The sequence below is a fragment of the Quercus robur genome, chromosome 5 (genome assembly GCF_932294415.1).
Source record: "Quercus robur chromosome 5, dhQueRobu3.1, whole genome shotgun sequence".
NCBI classification, from domain to species: domain Eukaryota; kingdom Viridiplantae; phylum Streptophyta; class Magnoliopsida; order Fagales; family Fagaceae; genus Quercus; species Quercus robur.
In genome coordinates this window covers 83922805-83946500 of record NC_065538.1, presented here as the reverse complement: position 1 = coordinate 83946500, position 23696 = coordinate 83922805, and the positions used below count along the sequence as shown (strand labels likewise).

Below are 23696 nucleotides of genomic sequence, written 5' to 3'. Positions count from 1 at the left end.
ACTCTTACCTTACACATTAAAAAAATGATATATTTTTTTCCCAAAAAATCAGAGAAGAAAATTCATTATAATTAAATTTTTTCCCATTTAAAAATATTATTATATTTTTTTTGAGAAAAATATTATTATAGTTTTAATTTATTTACAAATATAACTTTTAATTAAACCCTATCTTGTACCGGCATAATTTTTTTTTGGAGAACCCTATCTTGCACCGACATAATACTCCCAAAGCTAAAAATAGACTAATCCATAAATGATAGATTTTAATTTTAATGACTAATTTGAGTGTATATATCTTCTAGTTATACAAAACAAGAAGAACAACAATGGCACACGTAAATTAATAATTAATCAATCTATCCAAAAAAGTAAGCAAATATACGTAGTCACATGCGCAGGTCACGTGGAAGTTAGTTGGGGAAAGGCCAAAATACACAATTTAGGCTTTTTTCTATTTTTTGTTTTTTAATTTAGCTCCATAATAAATTTGCAAACAAAAGGAAAACTAACTAGTGGCGGGATTTCTGCTTACAAACGTTTTTCCCCTATTTTCCCTCTTTCCCCAGTTCCACCGCCGATCCGATAGCTTCGTTTCCCCTCTCTCTCTCTCTTTTTCCCAAAAACAAACAAAGGAAACAAAAATCACGAGAAATCTGGGGATTCGAGAAGAAAAATTAAAACGAACAAACAAACAAACCACACAAAAAAGAGAGGAACAAAAATAAAAATCTTCGTCAATCGTCATCATTGATCACTGAATAGCCACTTTTTTTTCCTTTTCTTTGCTTTACCGTGACCTTATATTAATAATCACAGCCCTAAACTTTTTCTTCATTTTATTCACTGAATTCGAAATTCTCAGAGAGAGAGAGAGAGGAACAATGGAGAAGAAGAAGTATCCGATTGGAGCTGAGCATTACACGCTTTACGAAGAGGTCGGTGCCGGCGTGAGCGCTTCGGTTCATCGTGCTCTCTGTACGCCTCTCAACGAGGTCGTCGCTGTCAAAATCCTCGATTTCGAACGTGACAATTGCGATCTGGTATTTCCTATTCTACATGTATATGTGTTTGACTGAAGAAAAGGAAACCGGAAGATTTGAATGTTGAGCTCTGTGAATTATAAGTGAATTTCATGATATTGAAATGGCTAGATCCAAAAAAAGTTGGTTGATTGCTATTGTTAGCTAATCTATGCTTCGAGATTTGGTTTTGGTGTGTTTGATTTAAGGAAAATTTGAATGTGAGCTCTGTCAATTAAGTGAATTTGCATGATTGCTACTATTAGTTAATCTAAGCTTTGATGATTTGGTTTCAAAACCGGGAAATTTTGAATGTGAGCTCTGTCAATTAAGTGAATTTTAAGATGTTGAAATTACTAGATCCAAAAAGTTGCTTGATTGCTCATATTAGCTAATTTAAGCTTTGTGATTTTGTTTCGGTGATATCAGAATTGTAGATGTGGTTAGAAAATATTCACGGTTATGTGTAGGAAAAAGGAAAATAGAAAATTTGAATGTGAGCTCTCTCAATTAAGTGAATTTTAAGATATTGAAATATCGAAAAACGATGCTTGATTGCTACTATTAGTTTATCTAAGCTTCGATGATTTGGTTTCAGTATGTTTGATTTAAGTATGTTTAATTTAAGCTTCTAGATTTTGTTTTGGCTGTATCAGAATTGTGGACGTGGTTAGAAAATATTGGCAGTTATTTGTACGAAAAGGAAAATAGAAAATTTGATTGTGAGCTCTCTCAATTAAGTGAATGTTTAGATACTGAAATGATTAGATTCAAAAAAAGGTGCTTGATTGCTAATATTGGCTAATTTAAGCTTTGAGATTTGTTTTTGGCAATATCAAAATTGATGTGATTACAAAATATAGTCTAATTTTTGTGTAGGAGAGAGGATTGAATTTGCGCTTATGTGTGGTACTGATTTAATGGTGTTAGCGACAATACACTAAAAATATAATAAAAATTACAAGAAATTCAGAACTAGAATGAAATCAAATAGAAATGCAAAGATAAAAATTAGAGCAAGAAAATTTTGGTTGAGGCACGAAAATCTCGCTGTCTTTAAGGAGATTCAAGCTCTCTGCAGTTAGTAAAGCTAACAAACCGATATCAATTGAAATTAAAATGTGCCAACAAATGGTATTATATTTGTGTTGCAACTTGGATTACATAGCTCAAATTACTCCAATATGGTTGTGCATATGCTATATATTTTCTTAAGAATGATCTTTTTGTATAGAATTTTATGACCAAATTTTGTCCCTTAATTTCATGTAAACCTTTTTAGGATGAATGCAGTTGGCACAATATTTTTTAGGTTTGGTAAAGCCATTTTGTATTAGAAAATATTTGGGGATTGAAATTTGCACTATTCAGACTGCCTGCCCTTATTATTGTTGCTATTTGCAAAGACTTGTTTTGACATATTCTTTCATATGTGCTCTCCACAGAATAATGTTTCTCGTGAAGCACAGACAATGAACTTGGTTGATCATCCTAATGTCCTTAAATCACACTGCTCGTTTGTCAGTGACCATAATCTGTGGGTTGTCATGCCATTCATGGCTGGGGGATCTTGTCTTCACATACTGAAGGCTGCATATCCTGATGGTTTTGAAGAGCTAGTTATAGCCACCATTTTACGAGAAGTATTGAAGGGTTTAGACTATCTTCATCATCATGGCCATATACATAGAGATGTAAAAGTGAGTATTGATCCTTCATCACGATTCAGTTACTTGTTTCACATATTTGGGCTGACTACTATCCATCTTTGTATAATTTTGCATGCCTAGAACTTTTATTAGGCCTCCTTGTTTGGAAGCTCAACTATTGTTTCATTGTTCTGAACCTAAAATGTTTTTGCTGATATGATCTATCTTATCCATAGTTTTGTATCACTAATATCTAATATTAAGTTCCTACAAATTTTTTTAACCAATGAGCTATATAGCTCAATTGGTACTTCCTCCAATAATAATGGGATGGAGGGTGAGGTCATGGGTTCAAGATCAACTAGGTGTGTGTGTAATTTACCAATCAAAAAACATAAGATGATTTTCTTTTACTAGAATTTTCACAGTATTATAGCTTAACCCTAAATTTCTTGACATGATCTATCAAACAATGGAGGGTAAGTTTGTGCTCCTTAGTTCAATATGTTGGAGGCAAGGCAGGGTTTAACCAATTCAAACATGCCTGCATGCTCTGACATATACCAATATGTTTGGTAGTTTTAATTTTTGATGAAGCCTGATAGTGGGCTATAAATATGAATAATTTAATTTTAGACCCCTTGGATGCCAAAATTTCCAGTCATGTTAATAAAACATGTAGCTTTTCCTGCAGAATCGTTGATCCCACCTAGCTTAGAATGCAAATAGAATGGTAACACAGTGGTATGTGACCAAACTTCTTATAGAAAGAGGATAAGGCCAAGAAGTATACTTTTGGTGAATTAAGGGATGAGGAAGTTGCGACTCTTTATGGGATTTTAAGTTCTTGTGCCCAGACAGAGATTTTGAGTTATTTGGTATTGCATGTTGCTACTTCCTTTAATTCCTGGCAGTGTGTAGTTAGTTGTTATAGAGCTCACAAGATTATTAACAATTGTTTTCAAAATTACTACATGTATATTTTGCTTCTAATTCCTTGCTCATCATCTTATATTATATTTGTCATAGGCTGGGAATATTCTCATTGATGCACGTGGTGGAATCAAGCTGGGAGATTTTGGTGTTTCTGCCTGTCTTTTTGATTCAGGTGATAGGCAACGCATGAGGAACACATTTGTTGGCACACCTTGCTGGTATTCTCTCTCTGCATATACTCATTCCTTCTAATTCTCAGTTCTGTTCTTCTTCAAAATCAAGATTAATGCCATATATTAGCTAGGCCTTGGTGCATCCTTAGCTGACATTATTAATATAACTATAGAAGTACATCATGATTGAATCAACTAACATTTTGAAACTCTAGAAAATTTTCCTTTAAATTAGATACTGAAGTGAATGTTTAAACAGCATAAGGCTCCTTCGTTTATTGCCTTATTGTTTCTTGCTATGAAATACTCAAGGATCAAGAATTTTGAATCTTTGTTTTGCAGGATGGCACCTGAAGTTATGGAGCAACTGCATGGATATGACTTCAAGTCTGTTTAAGTGTCCATTTACTTTTTAAAAAAAATTCTCCTTTTTTGACCCCACCACCACTATCCTCTTATTAGACAATTATGTTTGCTCTAAAATTTCTTCCTGTAGGGCCGATATCTGGTCATTTGGTATAACTGCTTTGGAACTTGCCCATGGTCATGCTCCTTTCTCAAAGTATCCTCCAATGAAGGTGCATAGACTAAAATGTGACATGCTTTTATCAGCATCTTTTTTGAAACACCCAGAAGCTCATTGAACCTACGAAGTTTACTGTTGCCAGGTACTGCTAATGACCTTGCAAAATGCACCCCCTGGCCTTGATTATGAAAGGGACAGGAAGTTTTCTAAGGTATGCTCTCAATAATATTTTTGCTCCTTCAAAAATGCCTTTTAGTTATGGTTCTGTCACTCTAAATGCTTTTTGGTCTTTCTTTATCTTCAGTCCTTCAAGCAGATGATTGCTAGTTGCTTGGTAAAAGATCCTTCAAAACGGCCTTCCGCAAAGAAGTTGTTGAAGCACTCCTTCTTCAAGCAAGCTCGGTCAAATGATTATATTGCACGAACACTTTTGGAGGGCCTGCCTGCTCTTGGTGATCGCATTAAGGCATTAAAGGTTAGCTTATCATTTTTGAGTATATGACCATAATCATTCTATGTTGTTTTGATCTGTACTACTATTAGTAACATCTTTTTCCACTCACAGAGAAAGGAGGAAGATATGCTTGCACAAAAGAAAATGCCTGATGGTCAGAAGGAGGAAATTTCACAGGTTGGAATTCTCCTCTTAAATCAAGAAGAGTAAATGCTGATATATTGCTGATACGGATGTGTGTCGTAAAATTTCTTCTTGTCTCTTTATATGTGTTATGCTACATCTTTTGATATACTTAATCAATATGTGAACAATTTGATCAATTTACAGGACCAGGAGTCATCTGACCGAGATTTAAAGAATAAGTATAATATTATTCAGTTGGGAAGATAATTAACCATGACCTGTGAAAACTATTAGGTGTGTTTTCATAGACTAGAGGAAAGCTTTACAAGAGTTGCCAAGAAAGTTGCTGCACCTTAGATAAAAAAAGGGTCAAATTGCATATTTGGTCCTCAACTTTTGACCTCTGTTTCCAAATCGTCTTTGTACTTTAAAATGTTTCAAAAAAGTCTTACTTGTTATTTGATAGATTGAAATGCAGACATAGCAAATGGAATACATGAAACCAATGTCACTTTGATGTGGAGCCTATGACATGGCATGAATTGTGTTTGCCATATTAAAATTTTTGTCCATCAAATAATGATAAGGATTTTTTTGAAACAAGGTTGAAAGTATAAGGACTAAAGTGAATAGGAAATAGAGATAAGTAATAGGTATGTAGACTGGATAACGTAATCTTTATCCGTGTGTAACTTATTAATTAAAAAACATTGATATCACAAAGCTTTTCTGTTTTACTGTTAATTTCTGTCAGTGTTGATGATTTGCATATTTACTCTGGGGATGAGTATCCTTTTTTATTTTTTATTTTTTATTTTAAATATATAATTTTATGGTTTCACTGTATTTGTATCATGATCAGTGATTTTTTACTTAGGGTATGATCTTTTGTATGCAGCCTGTATACCTAAGTCACTCCCTATGTTTTTATCATCTTTAAAATAGTCTTTACTCATCAAAAAACTGTTGTATCATGATCAGATTGTATTAGTGTCTGTATATGGACATTCTTAGAATTCTTAGAAAGGTTTTTATTTTTTGATGTTGGTGTCATCATTATGTTGTACGAGCCTGTAATACATTCTTGTAATTTTTTGTAGAATGAATATAAACGAGGAATTAGTGGTTGGAATTTCAATCTTGAAGATGTGAAGGCCCAGGCTTCCCTGGTACTGCTGTCTATCTTTTTTTTTTTTTGGTTGGTGATGTAATCATATGATATCTGAGGGCTCCTTAAATTTCATGATTATATGAATATGTTTCTCATTCTGTCAGATCCAGGATGTTGATGACCCTCTAACTGATTGCAACCGAGAGAGCACAAATTCTTTGTCTGCGCTCGATGTACCTGAAAAGCAATTGCAGTTTCAAGACTCTTTTCAAGTTGCAGAGCTGGTATATACTGAGAATCATTTACTTTAGTTGGATATAATGTTTCAGGAGGTTATATGTGTCTTAATACACTCACCCTTAAAAAATTACCAGTTTTTTTTTTTGTTTGGTATATTCTTCTAAGAGTTTCTGTGTGTTCCTGATCTAATATTTCACAGGAAGATAATGATGTGATCCAGAACCAACCAATGCTTTCTCCATTAGTTGACTCAACTATAAATGAAGTCAAGTATGTTATCTGAAATGGTGTTTGCGCACAGCTTTTCTACCGTAATATGTTACTTGCTTAGTTTCTTAATATTCAATTGTAAGAAGTGTTCTAGAAATACAATGGCATTGCTTTTAACTGGGAAGCTTTGTTGCTGTTTTAAAATTTAAATGCCATTTTCACACCTTTTGGTTATGATAATGATTAAATTTATGTAAATTACAGTCATGTTTTTCACTTTCCAGAGTCAAATGTGAAAAATCTGATGACGACTCCAGCATTGCTAGTTCATGCCATGAACAGCACATTTCACAGAATTCTTCACCCCGTCATGATGATCTTGCTGAAAGTAAAGGAGAGAGGTTTGACTCTGAATCTACATAATAATTGGGAGTTTTGGCATGTCTGAAACGGTTGGATTCTTGTAGTTACTGATTACCATCTTATCTGTGATTTTACTAGGGAAAAGTGTAATATTGCACCTTCTCACAATTTCTGACTACCTAACCAATATGAACCTATGTGTTTTTTAATTACCTTATCATAAATTCTAGTTCACACACGCAACTCACCATATGCATATTGTCTTATCTAGTTCTGTGCTTTTCAACTTTCTGAGTGCTGGATCATGCTGAAATTTTGATCTTTCTTCCATACTTTTTTTTTTTTTTTTCCTTTGGATGGAAAAACAAGTAACACATCCATATTTTTTTAACCTCCTAGCTATGGAGGAATCAACTGCTAAAAGTGGAAGTCTTAACTTGACATACAATGGTAAGGAATAAAATATTTTATTTCATAAAATCTTATACATAACTTGGTATTCTTTCAATGAATTGCTTAAAGTAAGAATTGGTCTAACTTCAAAATCTATAAATCTCAAATATCCAAATCTTGTTTGGTCTGAAGTCTCAAGATTAAAATGAGTACGGTATTCAACATCAAATCCTAGATATAAAAATAGTACATCTGCCTATTACTCTTCATATGGTGCTTTCTCTTGGCAATTTCACTACTCAAAGTGGTCATTAGAAGGAGAATACAATTTAATGACACGACAATGGGATTTTTATATCAACGTTCATATAGATATTGAGATCCAGACTCAGTTATTCTGAAAGCTATGAGAGAAAATTTAATAATTCTAGACTTTGTACATTTTCATTTGTAACAATTAGAAGTCAATAATTTCAGAAGTTAGTATTAGAAATGAATTGAAACTGCCTAGTCCTCTTGATTACTTGAAATTTCCAGTCACCTGTGGCCTTTGTAGCCAACTGGTACCTTTCTCCCTCAGAGAGAGGCAGGTCTGATGCTCAACCTATTCATTTAATAGAAACTGACTTCGAAAAAATCTGTGTTTCTTATTAATGATACGAAGTGTCTACTTCTTCTTCTTCTTCTTTTTTATTTTTTTTATATTTATATTTATTTTTCTTTTTTGCCCAGCGGTTGAACAAAATATATGAATTTGTGCACTTTATACTTGTATTTACATATATTGTTCAACTAGTGGTTATGATACTTGTTAGGATATTGATTACTTATAAAAAAAAAAGATACTTGTTAGGATATTGGTTAAGAAATTAAATTCACTATTTCCTATTAGCTTAAGCTTTTAGGACTAGTGGTAGTTTATCATAGTATTTTTTCCTAAACTTTTGGGACATGTGGTAGTTTATCAATACTTTTCTCTATTTGAGTCCGTTGACAGCTTTACTAAACAATTCCCTTGTGATGATAACATTGGCTTAACTCTTTTTGTTTTCTTTTTAAGGAAAAAGAAAATGATTACAGAATTGAATAATGCAAACATAATATGTGATATTTATTACACTCTTCTTCTGAAAGTTCTCATTTCAATTTTAATGAATTTTCAGTGATAAATTGCAAAATCTATCCCAGAACACTACAAATTGCTCTGCAGCGACAGTTATGCAGGCAGTAGATGATGTGCTATCTGAAGTTCCTTCTAAATCATCAGGCATCTGCTAATTTTTTTTCTTGATTTATATTTCATGCGGAAACAATTTTTTTTTGGTTTTGGTTTTGATGCAATTGATTTTTGATTTCTCTAATTTTCTTGGATGGTAATATCTGCCCTTTTTTCAATTAGCCAAATTATTGTTGCAGCAAACAGTGATGAGTTTGATGAGAAAGCAAAGGCACCTGTTGTTCAGCAGAGAGGACGTTTCAAAGTTACCTCCGAAAATGTTGACTTAGAAAAGGTGATTTTGTTAATTGTAGTTTCGATTTACCTTTCTTGTGGAGGCTAATTTTCCCCCTTTCTTTCAGGTGGCCCCGAGTCCCATACTGCAAAAGAGTCACAGTATGCAGGTGAGGTTGGGTTAATTATGCCAAAGTACATTTAGGTTTCTCCTCTCTCTCTCTCTCTCTCCACAAGACCAAAGCCTATGACCTACTCTTACACCATCCCACACTTTTACCACTTGAGGTAAAACCCTGGGGCTTTATTTGCTTGTCTATATTATGGTTCTGGTGTGTTGCTTGAATAACTATCTATCCGAACATTAAAATAGGTAAAAGTTAATTTCTATTCATAAAGTGGACAAATAACTCTCTCTCTCTCTCTTATGAATTTATATTGGTTAATGAGATTGCGTGACTTTTAATTTCTAAAAAAGTTATTGTTTTACATATATCTATATTGATAAGTAAGAGAATAATTTATTAGGTAGAAGGTATGCTCAAATGTGAGCGCCCTTAAAGAATTTCAAATGGACACTCATTAGGTCTATTCTTAATATCTTGCTCAATGATTTCTCTCTCTCCATATGGTTCACATAATGCAATGCGGAGTAGCTTGCCACACAACGGTACCGAAATATTCTGATCTAATAGCTAAATCAAAACTGTCCCCAAAGTGTAATTCAAAATATTGGTGCATAGGGTGTGGATGCAAAACCTTCCTAAAGAAATATAAGATAAATGATCCTGTCTCTTGCAAGATGCTTGTTCTGGCCATACTTATGTGCATCCTTCTGCTATTTCTAGACACACAACTTAGCTATGGCATCTACAATTTTTTTTTCCAGTTCAAGATACCTACTTTGCTTACCCTGAGTTGTCTTATTTTTACTTTGAAATTCATCACTTGGTTTCGAAGGAGATCCTCCTAATTTACTTGCAGGCTTGTAGTTTTAAGAACAAGCAGTGGCTCCTCTTATCTGAAATTAGTTAGAGCACTTTACATTGATATCCTTTGAGATCTTTCCCCTTCCTCTGTTCTGCAATCACTATCGCTTCATCTTACTTCTCTAACACTTAAGCTCCGGCTACCAAGTGAGTGAATAAATTTCATATCTATTTTTATTTTTGGGGATAAGATAACATTCTTTATTGAATTAAAAGAGTGTGTGGGCCAACCACTCAGAATGTATCCTATGGGTACCTCAACATCAATCACTAAAAGTACAATGATCAATCAAACCTAACATGGATAATAATGCCAACATACAGTTAAAAAAAAAAAAAAAAAAAATCTGAAAAACAACATTTTCAGGTCTAAAACAGTCTGCTTGCATCCCTTAAAAATTCTAGCATTTCTTTCCTGCCAAAGGCACCACATTATACAATAGGAATCACCTCCCAAATTTCTACACTCCCCTGTAAACCAAAACACCCTTGCCAACAGGTTTTTGAGTTTCTTCTCTTAGTCACTTGCATATATTGCGATCTCTTTTTCGGGATTTATTGGAATGTTGGTGGTGATTAATCAATATTTTTGTCTTGAAATGTGACCCAGAACAGCATTTTCCCATGTCTTCTGTATCATCTTTATACATCCTGTTTTACAATTCAACTATCCAGGAAGTTTTGATGGTTACCTTGTTTGAAAGGGCATAGATGTTAAGTTGGAGGCTCAACATTAGAAAATCAGGTCTTGAAGTATGGCATACATAATTTTCATGCCAATTCTGGACTTGCACTGTTATGTCTAAGGCTTGAACTGCAGGTGTAGCTAATAAGTCATATTTTATCAAAAATAGATGCACTGGTTTAGGGAGTTTCAAATTTATTAAGGCTAATTTTATTTTCAAATTATGCTAGATTTTTCTTGGACTCTATAGGCTTTACACCTTGACAGGTTTCCTTTGGTAAATTTTAAGGTTTGTGGCTGTTGCAAAGCATGTTGTAACTGTTGCAATGGGCATTAGAGGATTATTATTTTTATTTCAGACCGGATAAGAAATTCATTGGATGTGAAAGAAGAGTGTTAAGCATGGGAAATTGACCATGGAGACTATATTTCTTTTAAATTGTTAAACTACTAGTTTGCACATTATATGCCCTGAAGATATGTTTCTATCATATTTTACTAAATCTTTTGTTGCATTGGGCTATGTAGGTGATTACCCCACATCCTGCAATTCCTCTACCATCAACTCTACTGTCACCTCTACCATCACCTCTACCATCTCCTCTACCATCTCCTTGTGATGCTTCGTCATTAAATCTTTCTGGCTATTATCTTTTTCCAGCATTGAATACTGTTTTGCAGACAAATATTGTTCAAAGGGTATGATTAGCCATATAGTTTTACTTTATATTCTAATTAGGATTGAAGTTTATTTATTTGTCATATTGTTTTCTACAGGAAAGTATTTTAAGTTTAATGAAGCAAGTTGCTGGAGGTGACACTACAGGTTTTGGCAATAAATGACCCTTCCATTTTAGCATTTGAAATTTCATTCAAATTGGTTGATTCTAATGTCATTCCTTCCTACACTGCAGCCAACCGTGCAGCCGATAGAGGAGGCATGCCTGCACAAATTGCTGCAATGGAAAAATCTTTGGTATGTAATATAGGGTTCATGTGTGCTTTGCGTTCCAAACAAATCATCATGAAACTCCCAAAATTTGCATGCACTCTGTACCAAATCTTCTAACATATTAAAACTTGCGAGTGGTGCTTAAGAGCACTTCAGTTTAAAAAATACTGGTGTACATATACTGCAATCACCTTAGTTAAGAGTGTAGATAGTCAGGCTTAAGAGCTACATAATCAAAGTTTTAATTTTTTAATTATTAAAATAATTTTATTAAATGGAGGAAATAGATCAAGTACATAATATGTGTAATGATCTACTGCTAAAGAATTACAAATTCAGATCAGAAGATCTATAAACTCTTGAAAGAAGTCAAAGGGATGCTGCCTCAGACAGTCATCCACTCGTTTAGAGACCTCAGCATCAATTGATTGATTATTTAATTAGGCTGTTCAACAATGTAACAAATTCTTGTATTTCTCTCCTGCCAAATGGTCCACGACACACACATAATGAGGTAGCCTTCATATCTTTGAATTCCTATAACCATTGCACTTTCCTTGCCAACATTCCAGCAACCAAATTACTGTCCTTAGTATGACCCAAGAAATCCAAAAGAGAGTAAATACAAAATGCCAAGTCTGCTGCAAAGGAGAAATGCAAAATAAGGTGATCAACAAACTCTTTGTTGCTCTTACACATGCAACACCAGTCAATAATCATAAGAGATCCTTTCTAAAGATTATCCAAAATTTTATTAAATGCTGCTGTCCAAATGAAGAAAGCGATCTTATGAGATACCTTTACACTTCAAATACTCTTCCATGGATTTTGAGCTCTTCTAGATCCTTTGAGACCTCATAGAAAGAACGAACCTCAAACGTTTCAATTTTAGTTAATCTTCATGAAAGCTGGTCTTCGGGTTGCCGTTGATGAATGTGAGAGTACAAATCAAAGAAACTATCCACAGCTTCCAACTCCCAATCATGGAGAGAGCAGCAAAATTGAGGATTCCATGTACGTCTTCCACCTGAGTACAAAGCAGCAGAAGCATAGCGTCCTTATTTACTGCCAATGTAAACCACTCAGAACATGTCCTAATACAAGAGTCACCGTGCCAAAGGTCATGCTAATACCTGACCCTAGAGCTAACCCCAATAGTAAATTTAAGAAAACTGCAAAAGACATCCCACCCTTTTCTGATGTTGTTCCTTAAGCTTACCCCATGCGATCTCCTAGATATCTTCGTTGTCCAGCACCTCATGTTTCTCCATATTTCATACAAATAAAAATTTCTCCGTAAATGTTCCCTTTCATTTGCAAACATCCATAGCCACTTGCCTAGAAAGCCTAGTTCAAAAACCGTTTTCTGCCAAAACAAATGGAGTGTAAAAATATAAAGGCCTGGTTCTTGTTACATACGATTATGCTCTTGAGTTGATTTCTGTAGTGTTTAATGGTGAGGAAAAATTTTCCATGGTTGTGTTAAAATTGCCATTATTTAATGACAGCCAAAGTTTTATCTGGTGGCAAAATTTCTTTCCAGATTCCTGAGTTGCAACTTACAGACTTGCAAACAAAAAAAAGTTCAAACTAGTGTGTAGGAGCATCACATGGGAACATGCTTCAAGTAAAAAAACATTGAAATTAGATTAGCCAAAAGTATAAAATGCAAGGTGCAATTTAGTTTTCTTTTTTTTGTTTTTGGGCAGGCCGGCAAGTGTAGTATTTAGTCAAATATGTTATATTCATGTGATCTTTCAAAGGTTTGATAAAAAAGAAGCAACTGAATATGATGACGAACAAATGAATAAAAACTGATTGAATTAAGGTGAAAAATCTTGGTAGAATTCATTCCAATGTAGCTAAGAATGATTTTGTAACATAGCAACCTACTATAGGTCCTGTTGCAACAGCTTATAAACTGGAAAAAAGGATATGAATAAAAACTAAAATTTAGTTTGAAAACCTACTTCACATCCATGATGGATAAGAATCACCTTTACTTAAAAGGCCTTGTTGAAAACCCTTGATATATATACATATACGTGTGTGTGCGCGTGCGTGTGCACATGTTGCCATTAGGGTTATCCTAGAGATTATACATTCAAAGATCAGTGAAACTCAAGAAAATGGAGAAATGGTTACTCACACATGCAGCACCCAATCATAGAATGATTGTTGAAAATGGATTTTAGGACATTCATAGGAAGATCCACACAATTGAAGGTCCAGTTAGTCTGTTTTATCCATATATCCCACTTAATGCAGTGCCATATAACATTTCAAATATCTCTACTTTTATGGCATATAAACATTCCTATCCAACATCCAAAAACTTAAAAAACCTTCTCCAACCAAAATCCAATGAACTCCAAAACAACTAAAAATGCTATCCACCACAACTGTTTTGCAGTTGTGCAATATAGCAACAAGTGATCAGATAACACCAATTCACTAGAGTGATCCCTCTTTTGATGAGACCCTATTCACCTGTCCAAATGGAAAAAAACAACTTTCCCAGGAACTTTAGTAGTTGAAATACTCTTCCAAAGAGATTGGAAACCAATAAACCTGAGCAAAGTATGAAGAGATGTCCTTAGCATCCAACCTGTTATATCTTCTCAGCATTGTATAAAGAGACCCTTTCCAAACGATTAATAGTTTAATACCCTCTTCGCATTCCATATATGAAACTTCCTTGATACTTAGAGTTAGAACTTTGGACTATAGTTTGTAGCCCCTAAAACCCCTCAATAGGTTTCAGCCTGTAAACCCCTTCATAAACATAATATTATCTAACCCTTATGTTCAATATAAACTAACCATTCTTGTCATAAAGCCTCAATTAAAATTTTTTTCCCACCTATATTGATTCTTATCTTTTAATTTAAGCGCCATCTTAAATCAGGGGCACTGCTGCCCTTACATAAACCTGAATCATTTTATTCCCAGCCAGATGCTGTGTGTTTAAGATGTGTTTGGTTTAACCACCCTGATCATGCCTGTGTCTCATATTCAGCCCTTGGTATACATGACCAACCTCTATATACTCAGTAATATTCTTATGCAAATGCAATCAGTTTGCTTCTAGAATCTATTTGTATAATTAGATTGTGTTTTGATTTTGGTGATACAGCTGTTTAATTTGTAATTTGGAGCCTAGTACTGATGCTTTACATGAATGGCTCGTGTAGTTTTGCTATGTTACTTCAGCTGAAGAGTGTTCATGTCTGATTGCAGCTTGAAGCATCCCATGATAGGGAAAAAGAGTTACTTCATGAAATAACTGAGTTGCAGTGGAGGTAATTAGATTGATATACCACATGAAAAATCGGTAAATTAATAATCCTCAAATGCTAACATTATTTGAATTGTTGTTTGTTATATGTAGGCTCATATGTGCCCAAGATGAGCTTCAAAAAATAAAAACAGAAAATGCTCAGGTTAAAATGTGATATACTTTTATCACATGCCTTGTTTGGGTTGTAAAGATAGAATTCTAACATATCAGTTTCAGGTATGATTCCACTAACCAACCTGTGCTCGGGTGGATCTTGAACAAATTCTTCAAACTCCAGAATAAAAACTTAGTCTTAAAAGAAAAGGGGGAAAAAAAAGATACATTTACCAGGAGTTATATCATTTACTACTACAGGTTTATATCATATGTATTATAGGTTTGTTTTCTTGTAGTAGGTGATGAGAAACAAATTATTAAGAGTTCTCCAACAAGTGCAGATTCATTATTGATATAATCTTTGTACATGGTTTTAGTATATTTTTTTTAATGTTCTGCTTTTAAGTTGTAAATATGAAGGACCTCTAAGTGAGTCACATTCTTCAACTCTCTAGAATTGGGTTTTCTTGCTCATTTATTGAGGGAGTTTGGATACGGCGTTTTCTTTGCTGCGTTTTCCTCTTTTTTTTTTTTTTAATTATTTTTTATTTATTTATTTATTTATTTTTTTTATTTTGGAGCACGCGTTTTAACCCAACAGCAGTTACTGTTCATGTACTGTACATGAACAGTAGCCAAAACTTTTGACAAGTCTTTCGTGAACAGTGCATCCGTGCACTGTTCACGAACCCACAAATTTCATTTTTTATCAAAACTTTCATTAAAAATAGGTCCCACAGCACTATTTACACATTTAAAAATTATTTTGCTACAGTATTTTCAGTTTTCAGTTTTCAGTTTCAACAGAATAAGTTCTATCCAAACAGACCCATAGTGTTAAAACTTGGTTAAGGGTCTTTCTCTAGCTTGCGTACCTAGGTGCTGATTCAGTGGCAACTGTTGCACTAGGTGTTATCTCCAATAATAAAAGAAACCGAAATTCTTGCGATAGCAATGATTCCCAAGTACAGAAAGAGCTCATGGCATTCTGGGCATCGTTTCTGTTGTTGCACCTTGGCGGCCAGGACACAATTACGGCTTACGCAGTGCAAGACACTGAATTGTGGTTAAGGCATTTGCTTGGACTAGTTGTTCAATCAGGAGTGGCACTCTACATCCTTCTCTTGTCTTGGAAGGTCAGTTGGCTGTCATTTTTAACTATCCCAATGTTTCTTGCTGGGTTTATCAAGTATGCCGAGAGGACATGGGTCTTGAAATCAGCAAATAATCCAAAGTCTATATTGAGTTTAGGATGGTCAGATCGACATGGCATGTTTGATTTTACAGATCCATCCCTGTATTCATGGGATGAGCATGTTAATACTAGAGCCGAATTAAGGGATCCATTTCTATTGTTTAAAATGTTTAGATCTCTCTTTTTAAATCAGAAGGTCTACATCTTTATTAGTCATTTTGGATATTACTCCAATTTTCCTAATTCTCAAACCGCTTGGAGGACGATTGAGGATGAACTCGGATATGCTTATGATGTTTACTACACCAAGGCTCCTTTGTTTTTCACAGCTTGGGGTTTCCTCTTCCGTCTCTTCTCTTGTACTTCCATCGTTTTTGTGTTTGTGCTTTTCCTCATAAAAAAAGGCACAAACACCCTCAGATAGATTTGATTATTACTTATTTATTGTTGGTTGGAGCTGTTCTTATAGAGATATATGCTGTCATTTTACTGTGTGCCTCCGATTGGCCTCTGCATGCCTTCGATCGGCCACAGTATACAAATGGATGGTTAACAGAACATATTACTCATATAAGAAATGGTTTTGCAAAATTGACTAGCAAACAAAGTGGTCTAATTCAATGGGTCAACTCAATCTGCTTGGCTTGTGCCTCAAAGATAAGTCTCTTCAGGATGGCCATGGAACCCCAAAACTCTTTGCTAACTTGAGAGAGTATAAAATGTTGCGAAGACTAAATAGAGAACTAGAGATGCTCTTCTATAGGACCAATAAGCAGGTCTCTGCTGAGTTGAAAGACTTGGTGTTCAAAACGTTCTGGGAAAAACTACGTTCCAACAGCAATGGGTTTTCCGAAGAGTACGACAAATACATAACAAATGGAACTGTAACTGTGGAAACTTATCAAAGCATTATCATCTGGCACATTGCCACAGATCTCTGCTTTTACACAGATAGTGGTATGAACGAGCCTAATTTAAGTCGGAAAGTGATGAGCAAGGATGTTTCAGATTACATGATGTATATTCTTGCGATGTGTCCTCTTGCATTCTCAACAGGAAATGCGAAAGTCGGTTTTGAATCCACTCGCGTAAATGTTGAAATATATTTTCTTCTGAGAAATCTCTCCGGACTGCCTAAAGACCAAGTTTGTGAAAAAATGATATCAGGATATAAAGCTAATGACTTTCTGAAACAAAAGTATTTGTCGAGAGAACAAAAGTATTTGTCGATAGAATCTCTGTTACCTTCAGCAATTCAACTAGCAAAAGAGCTAAATCAGAAGAATGGAAAGTGGGAGATATTAAGTTTTGGGTAGAAAACCTAGCTTATGTTGCAACTCTTTGTCAAGGAAATAATCATGCTCAACTACTCAGAAAAGGTGGGGAATTTCTTACGCACGCCTGGCTTTTGATAGAACAATTCAACCTCACAGAAAGTTTTCAAAAGTCACCTATAAGACCAAAAGAGGAAGAAGCAAATGTTAGTCCTGAGTCAGAGTCAGGTGGCAGCGCAACTGGCTCAGTGTCTGAATCTGATTATGGACAGGGTTCTGGTAATGGATTTACTGCAGTGTCAGGTGCTGATGCTAGTTCCACCTCAAAGACCAATTAAGTGTACTTTAAAGGTTTACTTTGGTGCCAGCATACTCCTTAGTAAATACATTAGTGTATATATTAATATATAAGTCAAGCGAATGCTGGCTAAACTGTGGTTTGGGGCTTGAGTGTTGTATAAAACATGTTGTTGGGGCTTGGTTTGGGGCTTTTATGTGCCTCGAAAGACGCATAAAAGCCTAATCGTGGACTTTTTTTTTTCCACAACTGATAAGATATCTTGTCAATTTTACACAAATTGTATTAGTATAACAAATTGTATTCATAATGTTTCCCCAAAAGTGAACAGGTAAATCCTTATTGTGTATTATGACAACCAATCTTGGATTACCCAATTCTTCTTTTCTAGAACACCATTCTGATTATAGGGTAATCGGAGTAAATTTTTATTATGGATCCTAGACTCGTTGCAGAATAGTTCCAAACTAGAATTTTAAAATTTTCTTCCATGATCGCTTCAAAAACTAAAAATTGCATTGTATTGATCATTTTGGAGCTTTTTGCACAAAGGCTTAGCTTGTTGAAAACCATTGATTTTTTTTTCTCAGCACGACCACCTAAGTGTACCTAGTGAAATCATATACAACAACCATGGTGTACTTCCTCCCTGCCAAACTTTCTATCCTAACTCCAATTGTATATTCTCCTTTTTATCATAAACAGAATATTCCTTTTAGCAGAATTGTACAATGAGCTCTTCATAATATATTTGATTGACGCTCATTAAGTATTATTAAAGGCCATCAATGCATAGCACATCATTTAGGACCTATAGAACAGGAACATCAACAGTCACTTCACCAAGGACATGTGATTTACCACCCTCACCAAAGGAAGCAGTGTCTCCTCTACCATCATTTGGTACAGTGTCTTTCAACAAGGATTTATCACCATTCATGTGTCTAGAGCCTCCACTATCAAGGCATCATACATAAACTTCAAAAGACCTTCTGTGGAGCATGTACCACAAGACATAAGTGATCTTCCTTTGATTTTAATTTGTTGGGTCAGGGCTTTAACTTGGTTTGTCAAAACCCTTTTTCATTCAATTTAGGATAAACTGAATTATACACAGCGTTTGGAAGGACATTCTTCCTTTAGTCCCTGAGGGGGAGTGTGAGATGGATGGGATAGAGAATCCCTCACCAATGTATCATAGCTAGTCTTTTGAGAACAAAATAACTGATTCAAATTTTCCCTCAAGAACTTCTTTAGCAGAGATTTAGAGTTTTCAATTTTCTCACCACATTTCTTAGTTTTCTTTAAAAGAGGCATTTTCTTGTCATTTCCAGTCAACCTCTTTGCTCCATCCGATTCAACCAATTAGACCTTTTCATGGTCTATCTCATTCAAACTCTTTAAGGGAAAGCTTTGAGATTTTATTATATCTATTACATTCCTCAAAAAGATTAATATAGGCTACCTTAAGTCCTTCCTCATCATCAACCTCCTTCTCACTAGATTATTCACAACTCTTACTGGAGGCAGTAAAAGGCTAAGTAGCTATTTGCTCTCTTTATCTATTTTCCTAGGTTTGTAAATCTTTCTGAACTACTTAACAAATACGTCTAGATCCTCATCATTCAACCACTATTCATCTGAGGTACCATTTTCTTCTTCCTTCACTGTTTTTAAGGTAATGGACTTGTTTTTCTTAGGCTGAGGGAAGGAGAATTCATAGGTTTAAAGTGAGCTAACTAAGTTTTCTATCTTAACAGTGTCAAGATCCTTGCTTCCACAATGACAGCCACTTTGGGATGGAACCTCTTAGCAGGGAGAGATCTAATGACTTTCCTAGCTATATTGGACTCAGGGATTCATTCTCCTAGGTTAAAGCTTGAATTAACAGTCACTTAGTTTGGTGTAGAACTCACAAAAGCTTCATCCTAATCTCTTATAACCTAGATGTTAACATTTGTAATTTTGAGTTCTTCGCAGTTTTAATTCCCTCATTAGTTGTTTCCAAGAGATCCCAAACCACTTTACTTTTCTCACACATAAATATATTTTCAAACTCTTCTTGTGAGACAAACATGAAAATGGCATTCAATCCTTTACTACTCCAATTGCTTTCACGTCAATCATCCTTAGACCACTCACCTACACTAGTTTAAGGTTTGGTCCAACCCTCTTCAACAAACAATCATACCTTTTCATCTATAGATTTCGGGAACATTCTTGTGTGAACCTTACAATAAGCATAAGTATTGCCATCAAAGTCTAGACATTAATGGGCCATGCTTTATCCATGACAGCTAGGGCTCAAGCATCAGTGGATCACACTCAGGATAGTAAAACACAACTAATTAAGTGAACATGAACTCATAAAAAATCTTATTTAGACCCACTTATAACTTAACCAATAAATATTCAATCAACTAGATATTTTTATTTTATGCATAAGTAAACAATCTATCCAGTGCCAAATCTATCACAGCAATAAAGATAAAAACATGAAGATTTAGTAACAAAGTTTAAAACCAAAGAACTTCTTCAGTGAAAAAAAAAACAAAAAATACACCACTCCGGGATACTGAACCCCATAAGGCAGTTAATTATAATGAATGATTTTACAGACCCTCACAAAACCTTTATAACTAGACCCTACTAACACAATAGTATTGAGTTCACCACTGGAACTCCAAAAACCTCTACACTTCTTCTACATGAATTCCAAGATATCAATGCAAGCACTAATGTTAAGCAATGAACTTTTTAGTTTAAATAAAATTTGGAACTTGAAGTTAATCAAAGGTATGCCATGAGAATGCAAAGCCCAGCACAAGATCAAGATCAAACCAGGGGAGGTTAGAACTTAGAAGCAAGGAGGCTCTGCAGAGTTTTCTAGAGTGACTTGCCTACCTACTGAGTAAGATGTGCCTTGCTATATTCAAGAAATTGTGCGCATCTTGCTCACCAAGTCATGTTTTATAAAAACAATATCTGACCATCTCGCTTGAGTGAGACTTGAGCAAGATGCAAGCAAAACTTTCGGGTTGATCAAATGATTTGCTCAAGCAAGAATGAAGTTCCCATGTGCAACCTTACTGTTTCACTTGAGCAGAAATTGGTTCCACTCCAGTGAGTTTCCCTAAATTACACATCATCTAGAAATTTCAAGATTTGGCTCTCTCTTCACAAATGAACAAGGATACAAATCATATTGTAGATTACATTGCCAACAAATATTGCCAATCAAAATCTTACCACAATAGTATCTGTAACCCGGAGAACTTTGCAGTAGTTGTACTTCAAGCTCAATGCGTAACTTCCATAAAGTTGCAAGCATTTTTTCTCTACAAAGATTCAATCTTCAAAGAGAGATCAAGGCAGCAAAGACTAATCAAGTATAAGGATCAAGTATACATAGTTTCTGCATAATTAGCTTAAGGCCAAAGAATGAGTAATCAACATTCTTATCACAATTTTAACAATTACCATCAGAAGAATACAGTGTAGAATGCACTAAACAAATGATTTCTGATCCCTAGAGCAGATATTACTTTTCCTTGTCAATGGATACCTTATCAGATTTAGGCTGTGATGCTGAATGAGAAGAAACATACTGCAGAATCTCAAAAAACCTTGTTTGGCCAAAACTCACAGCCTTTTGCCAATACAGAATTGCAATATCCCCAGCCTTAACTCTCAACTCCAATAAGGTGTGATCAATTTCCCCTTCATGTTTAGCCACATAAGGCTGGAAGAAAGAATTATAAACATATGAAGTTCCCTGGAAACAATTAAAAATTATAATGTCAAAGAAACTGTTAGGGATGTATAAGTTAATTAAACAAAATAGTTCTGCAAGTTCAAGATGTCAAATGCGTGCCTTTGTTTTTGGATGCCAAAGATATATAAAGATTGCCAACTTTGCTTCATTGTACAGTGGTAGCCTTGTCCAAAAAAAAAAAAAAAAAGAAAGAAAGTCAAAAATCCAAAAATAAATGCAAAAGAGAACAGGACTATATGAAAAATCAACTTATTGGTGTTGTGTTAAAAAATTGCATACCATGAAATGAAAGTATCCCCAATTCTCTCAAAGACTGTAAGCATAGCAACTATAGTCCTACAAAATTAGAAGATGACACATTTTAGCACTAAAATAAGTTGTACCCTAAGATACTATCATAGTAGCACAACATGAAAATACATACCAGTATTGGCACCAAAAAAGAAGTTGCTCCATCTCTGGCTTATTCTTCTCCAAAGTTTTAAAACACTCATAAGCCGGATAGGTATAGCCAAAAACAAGCCTGCAAATACAAGTTAATGTTGTTAACTTTCCTGTATAACAAACAAGCAAAACTGATGAAAATGGGGAATTCCCATATCACTTTTTGTTACATACAGAGGTGCTCTTGAAAGAAATGACCCCATCATTTTGAGTCCCGAAAACAATTGGTGCATTTATTTCTCAACTTTATGACATCAATTCTATCTGAAATGAGAAAAAAAACAAATCCCTGATAAGTTTGAGGAAGTCACAACAGATATTTCCTAATCATGGGCCAATATCAAAGGTTGATAACTCAGTCGACTACCAAATATACAAGCAAAATTCAACATTTGAACAATAGATGAAGTTATTAAGATAAGACCCACTTGTCAAAATTTTTTTTTATTTTTTATTTTTTTGTGTCTTTCACTACAAATTTTATAATTGCTAAGTTGATCAACTGTGAGTGATGGACACCATTAAGTACTAACATTCAGGGACCCGTCATTTTTTCTCTATCCCTCATAATTGACTAACAGAATGAATGTGAAATCGGTTGTAAAAAAAGGTTAACATTAATGTATGCCTAAAGTCTAGAGAAGTGTTAGTAAAACTTGAAATAAATGCATTAACATATAGAGAGGACAGAGGAAAAGAGCATACAGGTTTAGAGAGAGTTTGAGAATGTGAAAAAGTTGTATTCAATTACGAAGTGGAAAAACTGAATTGACATTTGATCAAGCAGAATGTGGCACGAAACGCCGCGAATAGAGAGTGCCCTTTGGTTTTGAATTTCCTTTTGACAGTTTTTGTAGTTAACCGCAGGACTCCCTCTCGGTTGCCGTGGTTTAGTGCCATATCGATCATATTATTCAATCACTCTGAAACCGCTGTTCATAAGGCCGACTTCTATAAGATCATCACCATGCCTTTGGCTAGTAGTTTTTTAAAAAAAAAAAATCCTTTTTTGACCGGCATGCCTTTGGCTAGCTTATTTGTTTAAAAGCGAGATAAAATAGGTTTTAACCAAAAAAAAAAAAAAAAAAAAAAAGGGAGACAAAATATGATTTTAAGTAAATAAGATAGTATTTTTATGTTCCTCAAAAAAAAAAAAGATAGTATTTTTATTGTAGTTTTGGCTGGGTGCTAAATTATTGTGCCGAAAGAAAAAGGTCTGCATCTAATCTGATACGGCGTGAACCAATTATCAAAGAGAAAACGGAGCTGGGAGAAAAGGGGTTATTTACGCCACCAATCAGGAGCTGCCACGTCAGCTATTCAATGAGGCCTCAGTACACTCTAACACACAAGATTGTAGATCGAACAAAACCAAAATCACCAAACACGTTCTGTCCCTGGAGAAAACAGATTCCGGTTGCAACGCCTCCTCTCCTCTAACCAACGAAGCTCCTCCCCGTCGATGGAGCCGCCGCGGCGTCGATCTAAGCCGGCACCCACGCACCAAATACTGCGGTTTGTTCCGATTTCCCCTTTATTGTTTGATTAGTTATCTCCCCAATATTTAGGTTTCGAAATTTTGATGGGTTTGGGTTATTTTTTGAATATCAATCTGTTCATATTGGTATAGGTTTTGTTGATTTATATGGATTTTGCCTCTTTTTTTTTTTTTTTGTGTGGTATTTTAATGGGTTTTGATTAGATTCTTAAGTGATAGGCCACCCACCTGTACATACTTAAATTTCTTGGAAGTTCATGGATTTCGGTTTTAATGGATACAGACATAAATTTCTTGTACATGTATCCGTGTATTTGATTAGATTCTTAAGTGATTCCATGGTATTTTCACATAGAAGATAGTCTACTCATCTTGCATCATTGATGAAGAAGTGACAACTGAGGAGCCAATTCCAAGGTTACCAAAGGAGCCTAGTTTGATGAAAAGGCCCAAAAATGTGGTCCATGCATTGCCTAGTTGAAATCGTTTGGGAATTGGGAGTTTATTACATAAATTTAAGAATGATACATCAAATT

The 23696-nt window shown here is 34.7% G+C and overlaps 3 protein-coding genes across 4 annotated transcripts in view; 2 read left to right on the top strand and 1 right to left on the bottom strand.

Moving 5' to 3' along the window:
* The first annotated feature begins 525 nt into the window (after positions 1 to 525).
* LOC126727454 (serine/threonine-protein kinase BLUS1) lies at positions 526 to 15133 on the top strand. 2 transcript variants are annotated; one of them, XM_050433129.1, is made up of 21 exons: positions 526 to 1043; positions 2468 to 2722; positions 3701 to 3825; positions 4123 to 4167; positions 4277 to 4358; positions 4449 to 4517; positions 4611 to 4781; positions 4872 to 4937; positions 5987 to 6055; positions 6162 to 6281; positions 6437 to 6507; positions 6732 to 6848; positions 8367 to 8470; positions 8620 to 8714; positions 8782 to 8823; positions 10856 to 11026; positions 11105 to 11153; positions 11242 to 11303; positions 14520 to 14581; positions 14671 to 14722; positions 14797 to 15133. In XM_050433129.1, the coding sequence occupies exons 1-21, from the start codon at positions 885 to 887 to the stop codon at positions 14800 to 14802; spliced, it is 1992 nt and encodes a 663-aa protein (XP_050289086.1). In that variant the 5' UTR covers positions 526 to 884; the 3' UTR covers positions 14803 to 15133. The 2 variants fall into 2 exon arrangements, with proteins under 2 accessions (XP_050289086.1, XP_050289085.1); XM_050433128.1 differs by having other exon boundaries at positions 14671 to 15133.
* A 1331-nt stretch (positions 15134 to 16464) lies between these two features.
* The window catches only part of LOC126727450 (uncharacterized), a 43074-nt gene continuing 35842 nt past the window's right edge, over positions 16465 to 23696 (top strand). Inside the window, exon 1 of the mRNA XM_050433125.1 lies at positions 16465 to 17250. Coding sequence (XP_050289082.1) covers positions 16492 to 17187 — 696 coding nt within the window. The 5' untranslated portion in view covers positions 16465 to 16491 and the 3' untranslated portion in view covers positions 17188 to 17250. The remainder of the gene's footprint in view (positions 17251 to 23696) is intronic.
* Positions 16919 to 22646, bottom strand: LOC126727451 (HVA22-like protein i). The gene is made up of 7 exons (XM_050433126.1): positions 22368 to 22646; positions 21837 to 21926; positions 21643 to 21741; positions 21498 to 21554; positions 21318 to 21381; positions 20693 to 21218; positions 16919 to 17005 (listed from the first exon to the last, which is right to left on the bottom strand). The coding sequence occupies exons 2-6, from the start codon at positions 21893 to 21895 to the stop codon at positions 20985 to 20987; spliced, it is 513 nt and encodes a 170-aa protein (XP_050289083.1). The 5' UTR covers positions 21896 to 21926; positions 22368 to 22646; the 3' UTR covers positions 16919 to 17005; positions 20693 to 20984.

Bases quoted from the DNA above. Each gene is read 5' to 3' on its own strand.
- LOC126727454 (XM_050433128.1), top strand. From the start codon at position 885: ATGGAGAAGAAGAAGTATCCGATTGGAGCTGAGCATTACACGCTTTAC. The intron at 3,826-4,122 runs GTATTCTCTCTC...TTTGTTTTGCAG, and splicing joins TTTGTTGGCACACCTTGCTG to GATGGCACCTGAAGTTATGG. The intron at 4,938-5,986 runs GTTGGAATTCTC...AATTTTTTGTAG, and splicing joins AGAAGGAGGAAATTTCACAG to AATGAATATAAACGAGGAAT.
- LOC126727451 (XM_050433126.1), bottom strand. From the start codon at position 21,895: ATGCACCAATTGTTTTCGGGACTCAAAATGATGGGGTCATTTCTTTCA. The intron at 21,742-21,836 runs GTATGTAACAAA...TTGTATTTGCAG, and splicing joins TTTCTTTCAAGAGCACCTCT to GCTTGTTTTTGGCTATACCT. The intron at 21,219-21,317 runs GCACGCATTTGA...AATTGTTTCCAG, and splicing joins TTTGGCATCCAAAAACAAAG to GGAACTTCATATGTTTATAA.